Genomic DNA, 22423 nt, shown 5'->3' with positions numbered 1-22423 from the left:
CACCCCCCCTCCCCACTTCATCCCCTGTGTCGCCATCATCGTGGTGGCAGGCTGCCTTGTGTCAGAACACTTCTTCGTACTCTGATTGGCTGTTTATTCGCGCTGTGATTGGCTGACAAAGCATTACAGATGGACAGATGGACTTAGGCTTTTATAATATTAGAGAGTGTGTGTGTGTGTGTGTGTGTGTGTGTTTGTGAGTGTGTGTATGTATGTATGTGTATATATATATAAATAAATATTTTTGCAAAAAAAAAGAAAAGCAGCATGTTTGCCCAATATGGACCATGATTTTTATAGTGATCCTTAGTGCTGACTGCATTTAATCAACTTCATAGCTGATTTCCATTCCTGAGCACATGCTGCTTTGGCAGCAGTTTAACGATAGCCAGTAGGTTTAGTAAGGTTTCCTTGTATGTGATTATAAGATACTGTTTTCCCCTTGTCAGCTTGGGAGAAAAAAACTTCATCTTGTATTTGAGTAAATAATGGTATAAAGTTAATGCACTGTACAAAGAACAGCATTTTCATCTTTGATGTGTAACATTATACCTATTTTCTTTGCCAAATATCTTCTTATGGCTTGTTACATATATGCAAATGATCGCATTTATGTAGGACTTTGACATATTTGTGGTTTGTCGTCCTTATATATATGTCATTGTTACATATAGATAACTTTAATCTGATGCAGTACTTTTCAATATATTCTGTATTGTATCTGGCAATTATGATAATGATTGTGTGTTGGTGTGTAAGTCCTTTTAAAAAGAAATCAAAGTTGAGGTAACGGATGTGAGAGTGTTCTCTTGTAAAGTCTAAGTGGATTTAGGATTTGTTAGTGTGTGGGAATAATTTTCAGTTTGCCTAAAATTGCCACTCCTTTTACATATCATCCTTATAGTGCTGCATACTGTAGTGCATTACTAAACATTAAGCTTTCGGGACCGGAGTGGTGGGGGAAGGATGGGAGAGAGCACTTTTTCCCTGACCAGCAGCAGGTTCAGATCAGAAGAGTTGACAACTGATCTATATTTAGACTAACTTGTTCTAAGCCTTGCTGTTTAAGTAAGAGGAAGCACTACTTATTTCAAACGTGCACTGGAGCATGTTTCAAAAAAGAGACTAATAATGTTTCATCATTCTGTAGTTAGAGCTGGAAAAGCATACTGACTATTCATTATTCTAAGTGCATGATGAAACCTGTAGGATATATCGTTCATTAGAATTTTGTCATACTTGCTTTGAATTTGGCTTTGGCTCTATCCACCTGTTTATTAGTGTGTGTTAAGTGAAATAGATGAATGCTTAACAAGTAGAATTGAAACTAGAATTAATTTATCTAGATAATTTCCTTCGAAGCAGAAGCCTGCATTTTTTTTTTCAGGGGTGGGACAGCAAGAATTAGGGGGAGGGAGCAATTATCTGGCAACTTTTATTTCATTTGGTCATCCTGCTCTTGTTAACTACCATTCAGGTCTTTATTGGCATGACTTGTCTAACTTGCCTTTAAATCTTTTCTTGCTTTAATTCCTGAAGACTTTTAATATCAGTAAAGCAATAAGAGAAAAATGCTTATCAAAAGAGAGGCTTTGGCAAAGTAAATCACTTAGAAAATGAGTGACTGTTTCTTTCAGGAAATGAATTTTAGGGAGCTTTGCATTGTTTTTAATACTGCCCAGCTTTTTAAAACATTAGACAAAATGAGGGTGTCTTTTTCTTTCTTTTAATAGGCTATATGGATTATTTCACCCCCTTTTATGTTAGTTAGAATCTTGTATAATTGATATACATTAAATCATTGCTGGCAGGGGGGCTTGGAAATTAAATGCATTCTCACTCTGTGACTACAAAGATATATGTTAATATTCATTGAAACATTTATGTGATCTTTTTGACAGTTTTAGTGCCTCTTTGTGTTTTATGAGCCAAATCATACTCCTGTCTGGTCGGTTTTCCTGAACGTTGGGTCTGTTCCACCCCAAACAAGTGAGCAAAGACCATTTTCCAAGTACAGGCATACCTCATTTTATTGTGCTTCGCTTTATTGCGCTTCGCAGATATTGCGTTTTTTACAAATTGAAGGTTTGTGGCAACCCTGCGTCAAGCAAGTCTATTGGCGCCATTTTTGGAAGTTTGGAAGAAGTTGATTCCAACCCTCATGGATGACTTTGAGGGGTTCAAGACTTCAGTGGAGGAAGTAACTGCAGATGTGGTGGAAATAGCAAGAGAACTAGAATTAGAAGTGGAGCCTGAAGATGTGACTGAATTGCTGCAATCTCATGATAAAACTTTAACGGATGAGGAGTTGCTTCTTATGGATGAGCAAAGAAAGTGGTTTCTTGAGATGGAATCTACTCCTGGTGAAGATGCTGTGAACATTGTTGAAATGACAACAAAGGATTTAGAATATTACATAAACTTAGTTGATGAAGCAGCGGCAGGGTTTGAGAGGATTGACTCCAATTTTGAAAGAAGTTCTACTGTGGGTAAAATGCTATCAAACAGCATCGCATGCTACAGAGAAATCTTTCGTGAAAGGAAGAGTCAATCGATGCGGCAAACTTCATTGTTGTCTTATTTTAAGAAATTGCCACAGCCACCCCAACCTTCAGCAACCACCACCCTGATCAGTCAGCAGCCATCAACATCGAGGCAAGACCCTCCACCAGCAAAAAGATTACGACTCGCTGAAGGCTCAGATGATGGTTAGCATTTTTTAGCAATAAAGTATTTTTTAATTAAGGTATGTACATTGTTTTTTTTAGACATAATGCTATTGCACACTTAATAGACTACAGTATAGTGTAAACATAACTTTTACATGCACTGGGAAACCAAAAAATTCGTGTGACTCGCTTTATTGCGATATTCGCTTTATTGCGGTGGTCTGGAACCGAACCGGCAATATTTCCGAGGTATTGCCTGTATTGGTTAGTACAGGTGAGCTGGTGGGGAATAGTAATTTGATTCTGACCAGAAGTGGTAAGAATATACTAACTGTTTGGAAACCGATTACTCCTGATGTAGTACTGTGCTGTGCCCCGAACAAAGTGAACATTGAATATGTTACAGTCTAGTGTTAATTATATCTCCTGTTCAGAAATCTCAAGGATTAACACCAAGGACCTTGTCTGGCAAGTAAGACACTTTTTTGTGGGGTATGTTGTCACTGGAAAAATGACAAAAATACTTTCTGAAGCTTGTGCATTTTGGAAATAGTGAAGTTGGATGTAAGCCAATTATTTTAAAACAGGGTGAAATTCTCAAGCTTCAGTGCATTGAAAAGGTATGCAAATTGGAGACAGACAAACTAATTCTACACTGTTACTCTTTAACCTACCTCTTTATGTATTTATATCTCAGTGACTATGCATGCTACTGTTTAATTTAACTCAGCATTTTATATGGAGCAGGGACTACTGTTTCAGGATTCTTGTTGAAACATGTAATCTGCATAACACATTTTAATTCCACTGCTGGGCTTAGTTTTTTTTTACACCTGTTGCCAGTAATACATCATTTCACAACAGGTGCATGTAGTATTGCTTGCAGTGTTTTAGTTTCTGTTTTTAAAAAATTGTCATCTTTCCTTATATTCAAACTGCACCTTTTGAATGTAGATACTTATTTTTATTACATACTTATATATGTGCTTTTTTGTATTTCTGTATTAAAATAGGCAAGATAATGACTGCTAAATTGCTAAATAATTATTGCATTCTTCGATATGTGTATAACTGGTGGAAATGTCTAAGCTATTTCAAAAATACACATTCTAAATTCTCTTGGTCTGAAGGTTTGCTTTTAAACCTGCCATTATATTAGGCAGGTTTTAGTTATTGCTGGAGGGTGTAGCACTCCCAGTTCTTGCGTGACCAGATATGTCATCATGTTGAAGTAGCCTGGGGCATTGAAACTTATTATACCTTATTTGCTTTATAAGTAATTCAGTATACAGATATGAGTAATAATTAAAAAAAATACACCCTACACAGTGATTTGATGAAACTTTGAAATGGTACGAAGAGAGCATTTCCCTGAGCTGTCTCTGTTGTAACAATTGTTTGGTAATAGCTCATACTTAGGTGAATTGTGCTTCAGGGAAGAGACAGCTTTGCTACACTATTCTTTCAGACCCAGAGGCACAAAAATAGAATATTGGGATTTAACATTTCCCAGGTCTCTGTTTTTGGTATTATCACAGGATTAGTGATTCTGAGGCTATTAGGGAAACTTAAAGATGCTCAGTTGGTGAGGGCCACAAGGAAAACTGTAGAGATGTGAGAAAAAGGGTAGAGCTTCCTTCCAGCACCTTGTATGTAAAGAAAGGGCTAGCCTCTTCAGTTCCTTGTCCTTTTGGGATGGTGTGTCCCTGTTTTCCTGTGTGCTCAATTTGCTATGCTTTGTCTTTATCAATTTTATTTTCTTGGCTGGAATTTTCATTGCGATTAGTTCAAGGTTCAGAATTTTAAATATTGTAAGTTTGCTTCTCATAGATCTCATAGATTTTAGGGTCGGAAGGGACCTATTAGATCATTGAGTCCGACCCTCTGCCTGGGCAGGAAAAAGTGCTGGGGTCAGATGACCCCAGCCAGATGTTTGTCCGATATCCTCTTAAATACTTCCAAGGAAGGGGACAGCACCACCTCCCTTGGAAGTGTATTCCATATTATGGCAGCCCTCACTGTAAAGATTTTTTTCCTGATGGTAGAACTGAAGTGAATTTAAATCCCAGGGAAGACTGCTTCTCAGCCAGGTGGTGAGGATTCATTAATGCTTGGAAGACTAAAAGACCCGAGTATGATCATCCTGCCTGGGAGTAAAACAGACTTGCGCAAGACAGAGATCCTGACAAAGAACACCATTTGATGAAGATGGGGGAAGCGATGCAACTCCTGAGACTCATTCCTGTCATCAGGAGTCTTACTGTTGAAACAGCTTGGCCCCTGAACCCCTCATCAAAACTTAATCCTGCCTTAGGCTGCTGATATTTCAGCTTCTAGTATTTTAAATCTGTATTTGGACCCTTACTTTCACCCCCTGACCTTATCATAGTTGACATGGACAGAAGCTAGGTGTAATGTATGCTTTGTGTAACTTTAAAACTTTGTTTATAGGTGAAGTACTGTTATTTTCTGCCCTGGACCCATTTCATTCCTTCCTGTTAATGTAGTATAATTTTTATTGCATATTTTGTTATGCTTTTTTTTAACTGCTGTATAGAATTTTAAATGCAAGAACAACTTGAGAATGTAACACTAAATGATGTAGAGCCAGACCCTAACTCAGTGTTTCTCAGTTAGGGTTACATGTCACCCTTGGGTGTCCTGTGATCTTTTTAAGGGTGTGGGGGAATCATAGGAATCCATAACGTAAAAACGTTCTGACCTGTGACCATTCTGAGGCCTTTGCAGCATAAAAATTGTTCTAAATGTTTCTGTAGTCAATAATGAATAAAAGCTAAGAACTGGCTTTTTCTGATGTGTGTCTTGTGTTTAAAAAGGTTAAGAAGTAGTGCCTAACAAATTCTGGTCATAAGATTTTGGCATTAAAATGTTTTTGGCCTTTGTATCAAGAACTCCTTTAAAAAATCTGTTAAATGGGGACATGATATCCAGAATTGCTTGTTCAAAAAAATACCTTCTTTATTACCTGATATTGGTATACTAAATAAGACTGCTTTAGTTTTATTTCATGGTTTCGTTGAGTCTTTTTACAGGACCTCTCAACTAAAGGTATTGTAAGATCAGGAAAAATCATACATTTGAAATGAATGTATAAACAGACTTTCAGTTGATTAATATTTAGGGACCTAATGAAAACTTAATTGTTTCAATCACTGTGCAATAAATTGTTCTACATGTCAGGTAAATTTCCATAACTAAAAAAAAAAAAGCTCATATGTCATGTTGGATAGTCTATAGCTTGTGTAATATGACTATCCACATGCAAATCAACATGCTTACTTTACAGAAGAAATACATTTACAAAATATGCTCTTTTCCATCTGATGTAAACAATTTTATGGGGAATAGTGCAAATAAGATTATAAAAGTAACATTATAACTGATCTATTTTGCCATATCCATATATAGTTCATTAAATAGTCTGTTTCAGGAAGGTTTATTATTCTGGCTCTTCATGCATTCTGGTATGGTTTGTTTATATTATTTCATCTAGCTCAGATACATGGATGTTGGATAGCTCTCTCTGGATCTGGACATCGCTTATTTGCCTACTAGGGGGCGCTCCAGAGTAACAGAAGATGCTGTCCTGTTGCTGGAGATTGCAGCTACCCTCTGGCTCCAACAAACTTGCATCTCCTGCTTGACAGGAAGACATGTTTGCTGTCAAGCAGTCAGGCCACATTAATTTGTATAGCTTGGGGAATATGTCTTAGAAGTAATGCTGATTCGTATATCTCATAAAGAACAAGGCTAAGTAGGTTATGCAGGCAATTGGAAGGTGTGGTGTGTTTTTGTGTGATTACTAAGAAACTAGTTTTTGTTTGTACCTTGCGCCATGTTATTTCTAAAGCAGAACCAGACGTGACGGTCATTTCATAACTTATACACCAATGATTTTCTCTAATTTGTAGGTGGTATCAGAGGGAGCTACATACCTTTCAACAAGTTGGTTAAGTTGGCTTACGCTGTATGTCCTCATTAAGGTGGAAGGAACATGGCGTAATTTTATGATGACCTGGGGCCTCCAATAGGCAGGTCTCTTCCCCTTAGCATTGTTTGTTGCTGACATAAAAATTTCTTAGTAGGCAGCACCCCACCCATATTGTTTCCTTTGTATCACATTTTCTCAAAAATTATGTGGCTCTCTGTTTTTTTCTTGCTTCAAGGCAAGAAATTGAAGCTAAACAGTCATTTTCTCTCTGCTTTCCTATTCCTCACCTTTTTTTTCTTTCCATTTTAATTTTTAGTTGGAGTGATGCATTGACTGGTAGTACTGGGTTTTTTTGGTTTTGTTTTTTTAAATATGAGCCTTTGAGTGCTCTGGTACTGTAAGATTTAATTTCAGCCATCACTTTATCATAATATATATTAACATCAGCCCCACATGCCAGATGAAACCATGCATGGAACTTTTTAAAATGCTAACCTTCTGTAAAACACCTGAAAAATATATTTTGTAAATTTGAAGATCATTTAGATGTTCTTTAGAAAGGATTTTTTTGAAAGAACAGGTTTGGATTTTTTTTGCTTCTTTATGATAGATAAATAGAAAAATCTTTAAGGATTTTTTTCTGATTGCTTTTTATCTTGGGATTAACTGCATTATCCTGTCTCCCTAGATTTGCTGACAGATTTTTTTTTGGGCATCTACAACCATACTTATTTAGAATCCTCGTAGTTTGTTTGTTATCCCACATATGGTCTTAAAACATAATTTTGCCAGGAGCAGGTGATGTGGCTATTATACTTTTCTGTTTGAAATAAAATATTTAGATAGTCTCTTTCTGGAACACTTGTAATCTAATCTGTTTTCTATATCCTACTTGTGTGTACAAACAAAACCTTTCTGACATTATCATTAGCAATGACCATTTTTGCCCATGATAAAAACATGCAAGTTAAATTAGTGTTCTTTATGTGGGCAAAAGCAGTACAAATGCTTACTCACACAGGTTTTTATATTGATACGTTTTTATATCACATTTGCTGTATTGTTAAATAGTTATATGGCAATTACTTGAAAAACAACAAAAACATTGAGTCAGCTTAATGAAATTGCTGTTGTCAGCTTGTCCTGATGTTAAAAAAGGCCTGATATTGTGTCCAGGTGCCTGGCCAAACCTAGTGTTTTTATAGAAATCCATGGAAGCTGCTGTGATGGGTACAGTCCACATGATAGCAACGACTACCTAAGCACTGTCAGCTAATGAAGCAAAATATAGAGCAGCAGTTTTGCTTATAACTGTGTTCCAGATCCTTGCAGCTTCAAAGAGTATTACCAGCCACTTCTAAACTGTACCATGAATTGCGTATGTAGCCAGCATGGGGTTTGGGTCTTAATAGTACGTTCTTGAAGCCTTATAGTTACTAAGGAGGTAGGTCACTACTTTTTGCGGGAGCTGAAACTCTTGGATGCTTTCTAAAGGTAGTCTTAAGTAGAGCATGTATTTACATGGAATATGTATTGGAATTCACAAGAACCATTCATAGGTGTGTGGGCAGTTCAGTTGTCTCCATATACTCTGCCCAGGCTTTTGATGGAGAGGTCACACCAGCTTCGCTTTATCTTCAAGCAACGGTTATGTTTAGTGAGCTGGTGTCTCAGCGTTATTCTGTTGTCTCAGGAGACAGGTGCCTTTTACTACATGAAAAATGTGTTCTTGATGTAACTTTTTGAATTATACTGCACAGGTATATTTCATTTCATCATGTTTTAGTCAGAGCTTCTCTGTAGACCCAATACAATTCTTATCTAATTTAATTAATTGTCAGTGGTTACAATGAATTAGCTTTTTGTAACAGTGTGATCAAAGAACCAATTACTTAAAATAGATACAATTAGTCTTTTGAATGTTCACAGTGTATTGTGCTGTTTGAAAATAAACTATTGTCTGTTTTTTAGTATGAATGCCTAATGATTATTAGCTTCTGTAATGATTTTAACCTTTAGATTGGCACTGTAAATATCTGCCCTTTTTGCTGTACTGCAGCTGGCACTGGTTCTGTATGTTGGTAGGGAAGAAATTGCTTCACCACTTATGTATCAAATCTCGTGAGAAGACTGATGCACATTATGTTTTACTATTTATTTTTCAGTCAACTTGAGTTTGGTTATTGTAAATCATTGGGAGTTTGTGTTTTTTAAAACAACTCGTTTTTGTCTGAATTTCCATATGGAAATAAGCAGACAAGGTTCTTTGGGTAATTTATTTCTGGTATGCTAGTATCAGAATTGGAGGGCATTAGGCTAAGATCACAAAAAGATAGGAAGGCATAGTTCCCCCATGAAAAAAGATGCTTCAGTGGTTAGTGGTGGGTTTAGCGACTTGTCCAAAAATCTGAATAATAGCTTCCTTACTAGCTTGGAGAGTTGCTGGTGGATGGCAGATGACATTACAACACCTCTGTAACACCATTTTTCTGCAGTCAGGGTGGGACAGAAATGAGCCAAAGCAGGTGACTGCAAAGACCTTGTTAATGAAGACAGCCTAGACTGGTATATTGTGAAAGAAATGCAGATTGAGTCCTCTTCCTCTTCAGTTGATTTGAGTGCAAGCAGAATTGTGCTGCATATATGAAAAGCAGTTTCATGATAAAATGTTGTTTATGATTGCTTTTGACTGCCTTTTATGGGTCACAGGTGGCTTTGTAGCATTTCTCCTTTGTAAGTTATTTAGGACTGAGGAAATTTTCAAGTGCATGACTTATTAATATACGTTTTAAAACATAAATTGTTATGAATCTTAAAAATCCACTGTATAGCTTGTGATACTGTAATCAGAAATACTAATTTAGGACCTCAAAGTAGAATTTAATAACAAAACAAAATGGGTATATAGCCTTAAGGTATTTTTATTGTCTTTAAACCATGTCTGTAATATGAGTGTGTAAATACTGATTGGTGTATATGTGTAAATATTTTTAAGGTAGGACTGTGTTTCTGTTTGACTCCTGGGCATATTTATCTAAGAGGCTTCTTTCTTGGTGAATGACAAACCAAAAGGGAAAATAAGCTGCTTAATACAGTAGCTTGGGTGCATACTTGGGAGAGTGAAGAAACATTGAATATTATGTTAATTTGATTTGGCTTCAGGAGCTCATTTGCCTTGCTGTAATGCTAATTGAAGCTGAATCCTGTTGACATTTTAATAGGAACACAAAATGTCCTAAAAAATACTCTATCCAGAAAAAAAATTCATTTTAGGTAGGGTATATAGTTCCTCAAGAGTTGTCATGTTAGTACTTGACAGAAAGGTAAATCAGAAATATAGAGAAATGAATGATGTGTACCTGTGCACTTATACACAATTGTTTGCATTATCTTTTTTAATTTATTCAATACTGACATTTCTATATGACAGAAATTTAAATCTGAACTAAAATTATTAATTTGTGCAAGATGTTCCTTTCATTTTGGGTCTCTGATTATTGAACTGTCTGTTGAGTCACAGAGTCTGAGGCCAGACTGCTTGTGGTTAGCAAAGTTATAGTCTGCCTGTCTGTAGTTTCATTAGCTAAAGTTTTCTTCACTTCATTTAGTAAGTTGTGTAATATTGTTTTAAGAGAGATATATTATCCTAATTTTATCAGAGGTAGATGTATTTCATAGGGTCATGTGAAGCAACTTAATGAGGTGATCTAGTCCAACCCCCTGCTTAGGCAAGACCATTCCTGACTAAACCATCTCAGTTAAGTGTCTGCTCAACCTGCTCTTGAAAACTTTCAGGGGTGGAGATTCCACAGTTTCTCTAGTTAGCTTGTTCTAATGCTTGACCACTTGAGTCAGAAAGTATCTCCTAATCTCCAACCCACATTTTCTCTGGTGAAGTTTGAAGCCATTGCTTCTAGGCTCTATGGCTAGGGGGAGTCGTTCAAAAAGCCTGAGCCTGAATTGATTCAGTCTTTGCAGGTTAGTCTAACCTTCCTGGTTTGCAACTGCACAGAAATTTCCTCTGGACTGAAGCAGTGCAGGCACATGCCTGCAGTGGCTCGAGCTAGAAGCCGTGGTGCACTAGAGCAGCCCTCCATTCCCTTCCTTAGTGCTGAGATGAGGGGGTGTGGGCAGGCCCTGGCAGGACTCTCTAATTAGGGAGCAGTGTAAACCCCCACCTTGCCTGCACAGTCCTAGGCTTTTCCCTGTTCACTGTTCAAGGGGTGGGAGTGGTGGCAGACCCCACTCTAGAGTGCAGCCCTGGGCTAGCACTCTAAAGCAAAGCAGGGGTTTGGGGGTGTGGGGTGCAGTGCATACATCTGTTGATGATACTGAGCTTTTCACATCTCCCTTTCCCTGCTTCTTCATACCATCTGCAAACCTGACAGTAGGGAGTTGATAACACAGCATTTATCAGACAATCAACAAAGCAAAAACCTCTCTCCTTAGTTCAAGCTCTTCTTAAACAGCTTTTTCCAAGGTAGGAATGGAGCGACATTGTCAGCTGACCTGTTGATTAGCTCCAAAAAACCCTGAGTAGACACTGTCCTGTCTGCCTTTGTCTTGTCCCAGTGAAACTGGAGACACACAGACATCTCTCGGCATTAGGTAGTGTACCACATGCCTTGGGTCCATGAGGCTGGGGTCCGTGCTGTGGGAGATGAGAGAGGGAGGGGGGATCCCTGGTTGAGCAGTGAAGGGGGGTGATGCAGGGGGAAGCCAGGCAGGCCTTGCTGTTCCTGCAGTCTCCATCAGAGCTTTGGCTAAGGAGTGGGGCCAGCTTTGTTCTCTGGAGCAGAGCACTGCACAGCCCAATCCAGGGCAGCAAAACATCTGGGATGCTGGGGGACTCTGGTTTAAGATAAACCAGGAAGAGGTCTTGGACAGACACTGCATAAAACAGTTTGACCAAAATCAGTTAAGTCCGATACTACATTCAGTCGGATTTATCTTAAACCAGTCTCAGCCAATTGGTTTATGTGCACTGAACCTTATGTTCTGTTACAGGTTTAAACTAGTTTCTGATCACTTAAACTAGTTTATGTATAATGTCTGTCCCTAGCCTATAGCTGCAGAGAAAGACTACCTCCATCTTTATAATCACCCTTCAGGTATTTGAAAACTGTTACCAAATCCCCCTTCAGTCTTCTCTTCCCCAGACTGAATAAGCCTAGGTCTTTTAGTCTTTCCTCATACAGCATGATTTGCAGCCCTAATTTTTGTTGCTCTGTGCTGGATTATTTCCAATCTGCCCACATATTTGAAGTGTGAGGTCCAAAACTGGCAGCAGTACTCCAAGTGATGCCTCACTAGTGCCAAGTAGAGCCAAAGAATCGCTTCCCTTGATTTACAAGCAACAATAGAACCTAGCATGCTTTTGGGGTTTGTTGCAATTAGAAAACCATGTTGACTCATTTGGTTTCTGCTTCACTGTAACCTCTAGGCTTTTCTCTGAGTTCCATAGCCTTGCCCATAATTTCTCAGTCTGGGTTTGTGCATACAGTGATTCTGTCCCAAGTATAGAACTTTGCATTTGTCTTTGTTGAATTTTATCTGATTTCAGACCATTTCTCCAGTCTACCTAGCTCATTCTGGATCCTAGCTGTACCCTTCAAAGTATCTGCAGTTTTACCCAACATGGTCTCATCTGCATATTTGCTAAGTGTGCACTCAGTCCCATCATTCATATAATTGATGAAGACATATTAAACATTACCCAACCTAGGACAAACCCCTAAGGAAACCCACTTAATACCTCCTCCCGAATAGACTTTGAGCCATTGATGACTATGATCCAACCAGTTTTCTATTCATGTACTTGCATCTATTCTGTATTTGTTTAGCTTGTTAATGAGACTCTCATGGGAGTCTATGTCAAAAGCCGTGCTGAAGTTTGTGTATATCGCATCCACTGCTCTTCCCTTATCAACAGAGCCTGTCATCTTTCAGTGGTGGATAAAATATTTGTTTATAATTGCTTTGTTACATTTTGCCCATCTGATCAGGATATAGTGAATGGATGAATGCATTGCCAGTCTTCTGCCATGGGTTCAATGATGCAATTTTGAGAGAGACTACAAACAGATGTTGCATCTGTCCCAGGGATAAACTGTTTTATCCCAGGACAAAAGTTCAATCATTCAGACAGCCATGTCCATTATCCTTGGATAAATCCTAAAGAGGCTCATAGGTTAAGAAGTACTAACAGTTTATCCCAGGACATCACAAAGTGGGTATGAATCATTAGGTTACAGTGAAAATTGTATATAACTGCAAAAACATTGATACTTACTTTGGATCTATGTATTTTCAAAACCTGTGCTTTACAACTTGCATATTCATATGTTTTAAAAACATTTTTTTTTTTTGTTCCTTAGGCACAGTTATTTAAACATGGCAAAAGAGAAGATTGTTTGCCATATGGTAAGTTTCAAGTACTCTGATTTATTCTTAAAGGACAGTTAAGGTAGTTAGAAAAACTGTTATTTTCCAGAAATTGATATGATATACCACCTACTTTCACTGCTATCTAGCTTGAGACCTTGAATTCCTTGCTGTTTTCCTATATTATATAAGCTAAAAATAACCTAAAAAGGTTTATTTTTATTTTAGTATTCAGTATTTTCTTTTTTGTTCACCATCTGCTCCCAGTTTGCCTCTGCTCGTGAAACTGGTACCCATCACAGGTATGTGCAGTGAGCAGATCGTGGCTGTGCCCTGGTACCCAGCCCTATGATCCCAATTCCAGCCCCAGCCTCACTTACTTGCATGTTCATCTTGCTCCCAGAAGCCAGTATCCTCCTGGCTGTGGGGGGCAGAGCCATTTGTGGAGTTTTGGTGAGCTGTTGCAGGTGGGGCGGGGGGTTGCTTGCCTAGCTTGTGACAGCTCAGCAAAACTCCCTAAGTAGTCCAAATAATTGCCCACCCCGGCCTAAAAAAACAAATGAGAGGCTGCTCAACATATGCAATAGTGAATGGAAAGACAAGGGAGTACAAAGCCAATAGAAGAACTTATTTGTCAAACAACCAAAGAAAGGAATACTGACAGATTGATAGCTGGAGTTGCTTAGTATTACTGTTAGAACTAGAGAAGTCTTGCAATGAGATGATATGATGCATGAATCCTGAGATAGACGATCAGTTAAGGGGAAAAGAAGCAGGTTTCAGAGAAGATTGTGTGTGTTGAACAAATTTTCATTTTGTGAAGAATGCTAATCACTGTTAACTTCTTTGATTTTCATAGTCTTAACAGAAACAGGCTTAAGATCAGAATCATGTATACTACATTGGGTGCATCTACACGTGCAATTGAGGCAGAGCAATAAACTCTGGTGCAATTTGGGTTTCAGTTGACTGTTCAAGGGCACAGCATCTACACATGCACCTGGGAATGCAGCACTTTGAGCCAGAGTGGAGCAGTCCTGGGCTGGCAGTGTGTCTGTGGGGTTCAGCCCTGGGTTCTGGGTGGCAGCTTCAGGTGGCAGAGGAACTGGCTGAGGCATAAGGATGCTAAAGTGGAGGGCTAGGCGGTAGGCAGCCCCTTCACTGTAGCATCTTTGTGCCTCAGCCAGGCCCTGTCACTATCTACCTGTGTGTTTCAATGCATGTAAGCACTCTGCTGTAAGACAGTACTGTTCCTGACAGTACTATCTTATGGTGGGGTTAGTTAATTTACTGTGCTCTAATACTGGCACATGTGTAGATGATGACACCTTTACTGTGGAGCTAATTAGTCTACTCCACAGTTAAGTGCACATTTAGCTGCATTCATTGTCAAACTTTCTTTTCATAAGGGCCATGGACTGGCTCATGAAAAAAGCCTTGGTAGGGAGAAGCTATGGAATACTTCTGACAGTGGGGAAAAAGACCAAGATGTTTATGACATCGAGTCTCTTATTCATTCTTGCTATAATAAGTGTTTAGGGAGAAATAGAAAATGCTGAGGAAATTGGCTATTTTGGTAGTCTAGTAAAAACAAAGAGGACATTTTAGTAGAAAAACAGTAGGGAAAAAAACCCTGAAAATATGTAAATAGTTTGTTGGTAGAATAAGCAGTAATACAAGTCTGCCTATACACATGCAACGTAATAGCATAATAAAATCATTACTGATGTACTAGTATGGAGTAGAAATATGGCCAGTGACAATAACGTTAGTGGCAAATGTTATTGTGATTGGCCATATTCCTTGACTATGGTGTCTCTGAAAATATTAAGAGTTTAAATGGTTACAAATTTGTAAATATGTGAAAGAATAGGAGATACCAGATTAAGTTACTACTGAAAAGTGTAGTATAATTTGGGAATTTAGTAAGAATGAAGCACGTGGGATTCCAATGCATTAAACTAGAAACTGACAAGAGACTATGACAAAGAATGTCATGATGACAAACTATTATCTAAATATAACTTCTGAAACTGAGAGCAAGCTGAGAAATGTGTAAGAGATTAAATATATTGGAGAAATTCTGTGGTTCGCCTGTCAGTGTCGTCCTTCTGTTCCCACCCCTTTACCCCATGCCCCATTTCCCTTTGCCAAAAAAAAAAAAAAGTGAGTGGGTTTAAGGGCCAGTGGTTGGAAATATTTTCCTGTTCTGGAAAGCATTTGAACTTGTCTACTAAACTGGACTTCCTACGTTTGTAGGATGAATATCTTCAAGCTCTATCATGAATAATTTTTTCAGATTTTTTTTGACATTTCCAGCATTCTTTCGCTCTCTCAAATTGCCAGAATTTGTCATTAATGTTTTCATATATAAAGTGTTAATTTCTGGAGTAAATGTTGCTGGTGAAGTAACTACTAAAATTGGAATTAAAGTGGAAAATAAAAACCAAGAAAGTGTTCAGAATGACAGTATTTTAAATGCAAGCTATCTCAAAGCTTGTCAGGGCTTGTAATAAATCCTTTAAGCTGTTTGAAAGTTGGGAACATTCATTTCTACTTCATATGATTTGCTGTTTCTTAGAGTCTGAAATAGTTACTAATCCCTTAACTTAATAGTGCTTTCTAAAGTACAGACCCAGGACAGATGTAACAAGCTTCTGAACTCTTGGACCGGTGTAATATTTTTAAATACTTAAGCTTGTAGCACGTTCTGTAAGAACAATACTTGCCTAAGTGTACTGCAAAGAATTACTTGTCCATAGTAATTACTAAAATGCCTTAGGGTTATTCTTCAAGGCATTTGGGGCTGGCTGTCGGCTGCAAATAAAAAAGGTTATGTTTATTTGTGGAAAAAAGTGTCCCTATCTCAGGTAACTTTTTAATTCTGCAGCTTCCTACTGATGGGGTATTGAGTTGCTCATTATGGCAAGGACTTCTGTCACTGTATGTTTTCCATCAGCATTAAGCGGAGCTTGCCTGCATGCGGTGCTGCTGGGTTGTGGAGCCCTGAGTTGCAGGGGGCCTGGTGCTTCCCTCTGTGGCAGCAGCACCTCCCAGGCAGGGTGCTAGCAGATGGGTGCTGCCCCAGGTTGCAGGCAGCACTCACCATATCCAGCAGTGCATGAGGTTCTGGAATCCTAGGTGTGCTCAGGGAAGCTCAGGCTTGGTGGGCTTCTAGTGCCCCGTGCACTGTCCCCACCACCTGGGACCACCTGGGAATGGGCTGCCTCGCCCCTGGGGCAGTGCAGGAAGGCAGCAGGAGGGCGACTGAGTGTGCTGGTGGCCGGAGAATGCGGTGGGGGTGGGTCATGGATGCTGGAAGCCCACCAAGCCCAAGCTTCCTCACATCCCTGCCGTCTTCTCTGGATGTATTGCTGCAATTTGTTACGTAGCAAATTAAAATACATTGGATGTGTGTTACTTTGCTATGTAACAGTCATTTAAAGGAAAATATGCTACCTCGTGTACAGCATGACAAAATTTAAAACTTAATATGCTGTGCTGATGTAAATGGTGATGCCATTAAAACAGTTAAAAAGGGCAATTAAACTGCATAAAAGGCCAGTTTTGTCACGTGTACAAGCGCCCTCTGATTCCCAGTTCTGTTCTCTATAATCTGTTACTATGATAACACTTAGGCCCAAATCCTTAAAGGTGGTTACGTGTCTAACTCGCACTAAAATAAATGAAGGTTAGGCACTGATGTACATTTGAGGATCTTGGACTTAATATTTTTCACTTTCAGAGGTCTTAACATATGTCACTCAATTAATTATTAACAACATTCCTTTGATGAATGGGAACTATGTTATCTCCATTTTATTAATTGTGAATGTTTTAGAGTGATTAAATAAGACTAATAAATTAGTTGCATATTAGTAACTTTGTTTTCCAGTCAGAGTATCCTGAAACAGGAATAGCACTTTTGTACAGGCTGTTTCTTTTCTTTTGTAGCTTCTACTGTACTTGAGTGCCTTGATAATTGCAAGCTTTCGGAAAGTAACCAGACGCTTCTTCGCAAGCTAGGAGTGAAACTTGTTCAGCGAATTGGACTGACATTTCTAAAACCAAAGGTGGCAAAGTGGAGGTTAGTTGAAAACTGGAAAAGGTCAAGCTTTTACTTGCATTAGTCCTTTATATAGGTGAATCTGTTTAGAGTTGTGTGAATAATAAAACCATACATAGTAATTCAATTATTTCTAGTTCAGTAAGATTAAATATGTTCTTTCTCGATTCTGTAACAAAATAGGTTTCTTCTTTGTTGTACCTTCAGTAATTTATCATTATCTGCAGTTAGTGTGCTTGTAGTTTACTTCATATTTAACAATATAAATTTAAGTTTGCTGACAAGCTAAATCTTGTGCTTTTCTGTGTTTGCATATGGAACATGCATAACGTGTTCTTGTAAAGTGGAGACCTTTTTAACATATGCAGAAGATGAAAAGGTGTACTGACCTTTGTGACAAAGGTTTATTAATTTTATTTTAGTGTAAAAGTATTAGAGAATTCTTAGACTTTGATCAAAGTAATGTCCATAAGAGAGAAAAAGTTTGCAATCCTATTTTATTGGATTTAAGCTCAGATTGTACTGCCACCTTTCCTTTGGTGTCTGGTTTTGCTTATTGCCCCAGGGCAAATCTTTTTTCAGATTTCTCACACTGATATTTTACAGTTGCAGGCTCTCTTCTCAGTTATTTTATCTTTTGAATTGTATTTTTCACCTTTTGAGAGAGTCCTTAGGCTTAAAAAATTATTCTAGTAGCAGAATTGTTACCCTTATCTCTCCTGAAAATAACTACTTGTTTAACATGTGGAATAGTTGGGGTGTGATTTCTGAAGGTATTTCTGCATTGCTGTTGTAAGGTACAACTTCACCCCATGTAGACATTATTTGAACTAGTTTTAAATTGACTGGCATGGGTATTGATAGCGGTGTAACTAGAGCAGCACAAGACTAAACACAGGCTGTCAGAACCCCAAACCACGGATAAAGACTCATGTGACTAGTCCGTGCTGAGATCTGTGCTGTTGCAGCTGAAGTGCTGTTGGTGCCATGCCAGTTTGTTTAAAGCTGGGTTAGATACTTATCCAAATGGGCTGAAGTCCCATCTTTCGCTCGGGTTGACATTGTGTTGTACAAATAGTAATGGAAGGAGCCTTTAGGAAATTGATTTGATACTTTTTAGGTTTGCAGTTTTACCTTTTTAGTTCATTGGAATTTCAAGTGCAGAACTTACCCCTAAAATATTTTGGTCAGATATTGGATTGGCACTGATTAAAATCCCCTCTGTCTCCTCTTTGTAGACTCAATAAGTCCAGTTCCTTCAGTCTTTCCTTGTAAGTCATGTCTCCCAGGCCCCTCACCATTTTTGTTGCTCTTCACTGGACCCTCTCCAGGTTGTCCACATCCTTTCTGTAATGGGGGAGCCCAAAACTGAACACAGTACTCCAGACGTGGCCTCACCAGTGCTGAATAGAGGGTAATACTCCCTTCCCTGGAGCTACTGGCAGCACTCCTACCAATGCAGCCCAAGATGCCATTAGCCTTCTGGGCAACAAGGGCACTCTGCTGGCTCATATTTGGCTTATGGTCCACTGTAACCCCCAGGTCCTTTTCTGCAGAGCTGTTGCCCAGGCAGTCAGGTCCCAGCCTGTTCTGGTGCATGGGATTGTTTCGTCCCAAGTACAGGACTTTGCACTTGTCCTTGTTAAACCTCATGAGATTTCTTTTGCCCCAGTCCTCCTTATGAAAATGTCTGTTACATATGTTAGCAGTTTTTAACTCTTCCTTAAAATTGACATGATTTTCAAGTACCATAAGAGATGAATCAAATCCAGCTTTTTGTTTTCATGTAATTTTGACTTATTAGATATCTAATTTTGCTGATCAGAGATTTAGGGAAAAAATGTTCATGCTTGAATAACGTAACAGGAGAATAAAAAGAGGAGGGGGAACAGCAAAGAAGTGAAGCTACAAAATACAAACATGGAAAATTATTTCAGAAATTTGGGAGCATCTGTAGAATAAATTATGGAATTCAGTCTCTGAATATATTTATAAGAAGTCTCCTTCTGTCTTTTATAACCGTAAGTTACGTTTTATAGAGCAAGTTTCATTCCAAAGAAATTGAACGACGTAGTATTGTAACAAGATAGGCAAAATTTTATACAGGAGTCATTTCACTTGCCAGTTATATGAGGCTTCTTGGAAGAACAATATGATGGTAGTCATTTTCAGGTGCACACCAATGATTTAGTTCAGTAAGTCATATATGTTGTCTGAGTGAATCTAGATGGGAATTTAGCAGAAGGTGGTGACTCAACTTGCAATTTTGTTGGGGCACTTAAGTATTTGGCTCTTAGTAAAAGTATTCTGAGATCTTAAATATTGCTATGAATAATTTATCCTGTGCCATGGGTGTTCATAACAATGTACAGACAATGAAAAAGCATGATTACTTTTCTATGGAGCTTTGCAGTTTAGTAGAGAGGGATTTCTGAGAGTTAAAAAGGTAAAATGGAGAGAAATCAAGCATGGCTTTCAAGTTTTTTGACCTTGTCCTATATGCATTAAGTACTTTATCAAATTACATTATATAAGTTTTTTCAGGGGGCATATATTTTAATTTTGAGAATATGAAGAGGAAATGGAGGGGGTTGCCTGGAAGAAACCATGAAGAAAAGCAGAACTGGCTGAATGCAAGGCCTAAATGGGCGACGGATGATGAGAGGAGGGGCTTAAATTCAGATTGCTCTTTCTCACACTTAGAAATACAAAAAAACTATCACGTTTAACCTCAGAAATACATGTTGTCCAGCTTCAGAAATGCAGCACTTTTCTATAATGTGTTGTAGGGAGGAGACTTTGGCTTGTTGAGCTGGAGGACAAGATGCTACCTACTGAATCTTGAGCATAATTCCTGAAGAAGTTAGTACTTAGATGGAAGGCCTCCATTAAACTAGCATGAACCTGTCTTGGGAGGTTTGGTAGCTCAGCTTACAGGTTTCTGTAAGAACCATGCTTCGTTATATAAAAACATATAGTAGGAATTGCTTGGGTTCATGTTAAAGGCTTTCCCACACTAGTTTAAAAAAATATTATGTTGAAGTAGGTTCTGATTAGGGATGTAGATATCATTTAACAAAATATTCATTTAACCTTATCTAATTATTTTGGTTAAACGATAAACTGATAATATAGCAGCTTGGATATAGCTACTGCTGACGGTTGATCCCTGTTCAAGGAGCTTTTTGACTGAGTGGGGGAGGAGGAAAGCCTAGCTAGACAACACAGTCCTCCTGCAGCTAATTGCTAAATTGATGAGTCATTAGGCTGCTCCCTGTTTTCCTCTTAGGCTATGGGTACTAGTACCCCCTGGCCTTTCTCCCTCATATCTCCCTCCCTCCTGCCTACCCTGCTGCCTTCTGGTTCTTGCTGTGGCACCATGGGGCTTCCCTTCTATCCCTTTACTGCCAGACTATGCCCACCCTGAGCTAAAGGATAACTGCTAAGCTAACCAGTTATCACAGCACTTTTTCATTAAATAAATTGTGTATCTTATTACATCTCTAGTTTTTAGTATGGCATATGTCAGGGGTTTTCAACCTTTTTGATCGTTGTACCCCCAGGTGGCCAGACACGGAGCAGTGTACCCCTGGAAGCTGAGCAGGGTGGGTGGCGGAGGGTTGTGGTGTGTGGCTGGATGTGGTGCGGAGGGTTGTGGTGCGTGGCGGTGGGTTGTGGTGTGTGGCTGGATGTGGAGCGGCAGCAGCTGCTGTGTGCAAGCTTCCCCTGCGTCTAGCCAGGTGGGTGGTGCCTGCGTAGCAGTGTGGGATGGTGTGTGGTAGCGCTCCATCCCTGCCCACCCGTGTGTACCCCCTAGGGCCTTCTCAAGTACCCCTGGGGGGTACAACCTCTGGCATATGTCCTGTTCCAGGTTCTCGTTAGTCTGTAACTTAAAAAATTGAAGTAAACTTTGGCTGTTCCGTCTACAGGTATCAACGTGGCTGTAGATCTTTAGCTGCCAATCTTCAGTTTTCTGCTCAGCCTCCAGCTACGCATAAACAAGTAACAGCTGCTGGTGCTATTGATGATGATGATGATGAAGAATATGATATTCCAGGAGAAGTTGAGAATGTTGTAGGTATGTTGGATATAAGTAAAAAGTACAAGGATGTCTGCTAGCTAAAAATACAATTGTAGTAGCCTGCCAGGGATTTAAGAAATAAATTTGAATGTCAGTGTATGTAAACTGGACATGAATGAAAAAGTCCCATGTCAAAAATAAACAACAAACCCAAATCTAAAACTTCTCCCCCCATTATTTTACTTTGCAGATTTCAAAGACCTCCTTCATATTTTATACAGTGTAGAGGAATGAATTGTAATTCTTTTTTATTTTTACATCTGAACTGTGTTGAATACATTTAAAATCTGACAGCTGAAATTTGAAAGCTATGGTGGCACCACTGCAGCAGCCTCTTGTGCCTGGTGTATCACAATCATAGTCATTGGGTACATCATTAATGGATATATTATAAGTACATGGGCAAGAACTGCACAGTTCTTCCCTTCTTCCAAAAGTATTTTTGTTTTGACCATATGATGTAGTAACCCTGGCACCAGTAACACCTATGGATGATACAAATAAATTGCAAGATCTGCTTAGTAGGGACTCTAGAAATAGATGAGAGGTATTTTCTAAGAGCTCAGGCAGTCATTATTTTTATAGTGCTACAAAATTTGTAGCACTATAAAAAAAAAATAAAAAAAAATACAGCACTGTGGGTGGGCATGCATGCACAGTCCCCAGGCTGGGGTGAAACAGAATTGTGACATACGCAAGTTCTTTAGCCAGGGTGTGAGAGGGGTCTACTTTGTAGCCCCTTCTGATCCCAGGGAAGCCTGTCAGAGTTGGGAGCTACCATAGCAACAACTGATCAAGACTGGAGACTGCTGGCAACCTTTTGCCTCCATGGGACAGGCCAGAACTTGTGACCTGGCCCCTTTCCACAGCCGCAAATGCTGGGGTTACCATATTGCCAGTATCAAAAAAGAGGACACCTACAGGGTGGGGGAGGAGAGAGGGGTGGGTTATATGATTGTAGGGGGTGGGGTCAGTGATATGCTCATGCCCTGCCTCTGCCCCTCACTCCTAAGCCCCTGACCTTCCACCCTTGCTGGTGTCCCTCACTCCCAACCTGCAGCCCCCTGCCTCCTCCTCCCCGCCAGCGCTGCCAGTGCCCCTCCTGACCTGCAGCCCCCAGCCCTGCTGCCCGTGCACGCTCTCACTCTCGCTCTTTTACCTGGGAGCAGCTTGCTGGGGTCGGCGCATAGAACACACCCCCCAACAGCCAATCACCTTTCTTGCTGCTTCCAGTGCCAAGCAGCCAAGCCTGGGAAAGCAAAAACCCAGAC

At 39.3% G+C, this 22423-nt stretch overlaps 1 protein-coding gene across 1 annotated transcript in view; it reads left to right on the top strand.

The window, feature by feature from the left end:
• Positions 1-22423, top strand: part of TBCD (tubulin folding cofactor D) — a 281185-nt gene that overhangs the window by 22325 nt on the left and 236437 nt on the right. Inside the window, exons 8-10 of the mRNA XM_019502452.1 lie at positions 12999-13044; positions 16960-17092; positions 21001-21149. Coding sequence (XP_019357997.1) covers positions 12999-13044; positions 16960-17092; positions 21001-21149 — 328 coding nt within the window. The remainder of the gene's footprint in view (positions 1-12998; positions 13045-16959; positions 17093-21000; positions 21150-22423) is intronic.

This window comes from Gavialis gangeticus, unplaced genomic scaffold (genome assembly GCF_001723915.1).
Source record: "Gavialis gangeticus isolate Ggan-Ray unplaced genomic scaffold, GavGan_comp1, whole genome shotgun sequence".
NCBI classification, from domain to species: domain Eukaryota; kingdom Metazoa; phylum Chordata; order Crocodylia; family Gavialidae; genus Gavialis; species Gavialis gangeticus.
The sequence above is the reverse complement of the archived record's forward strand: the minus strand, read 5'-3'. Positions and strand labels throughout refer to the sequence as shown.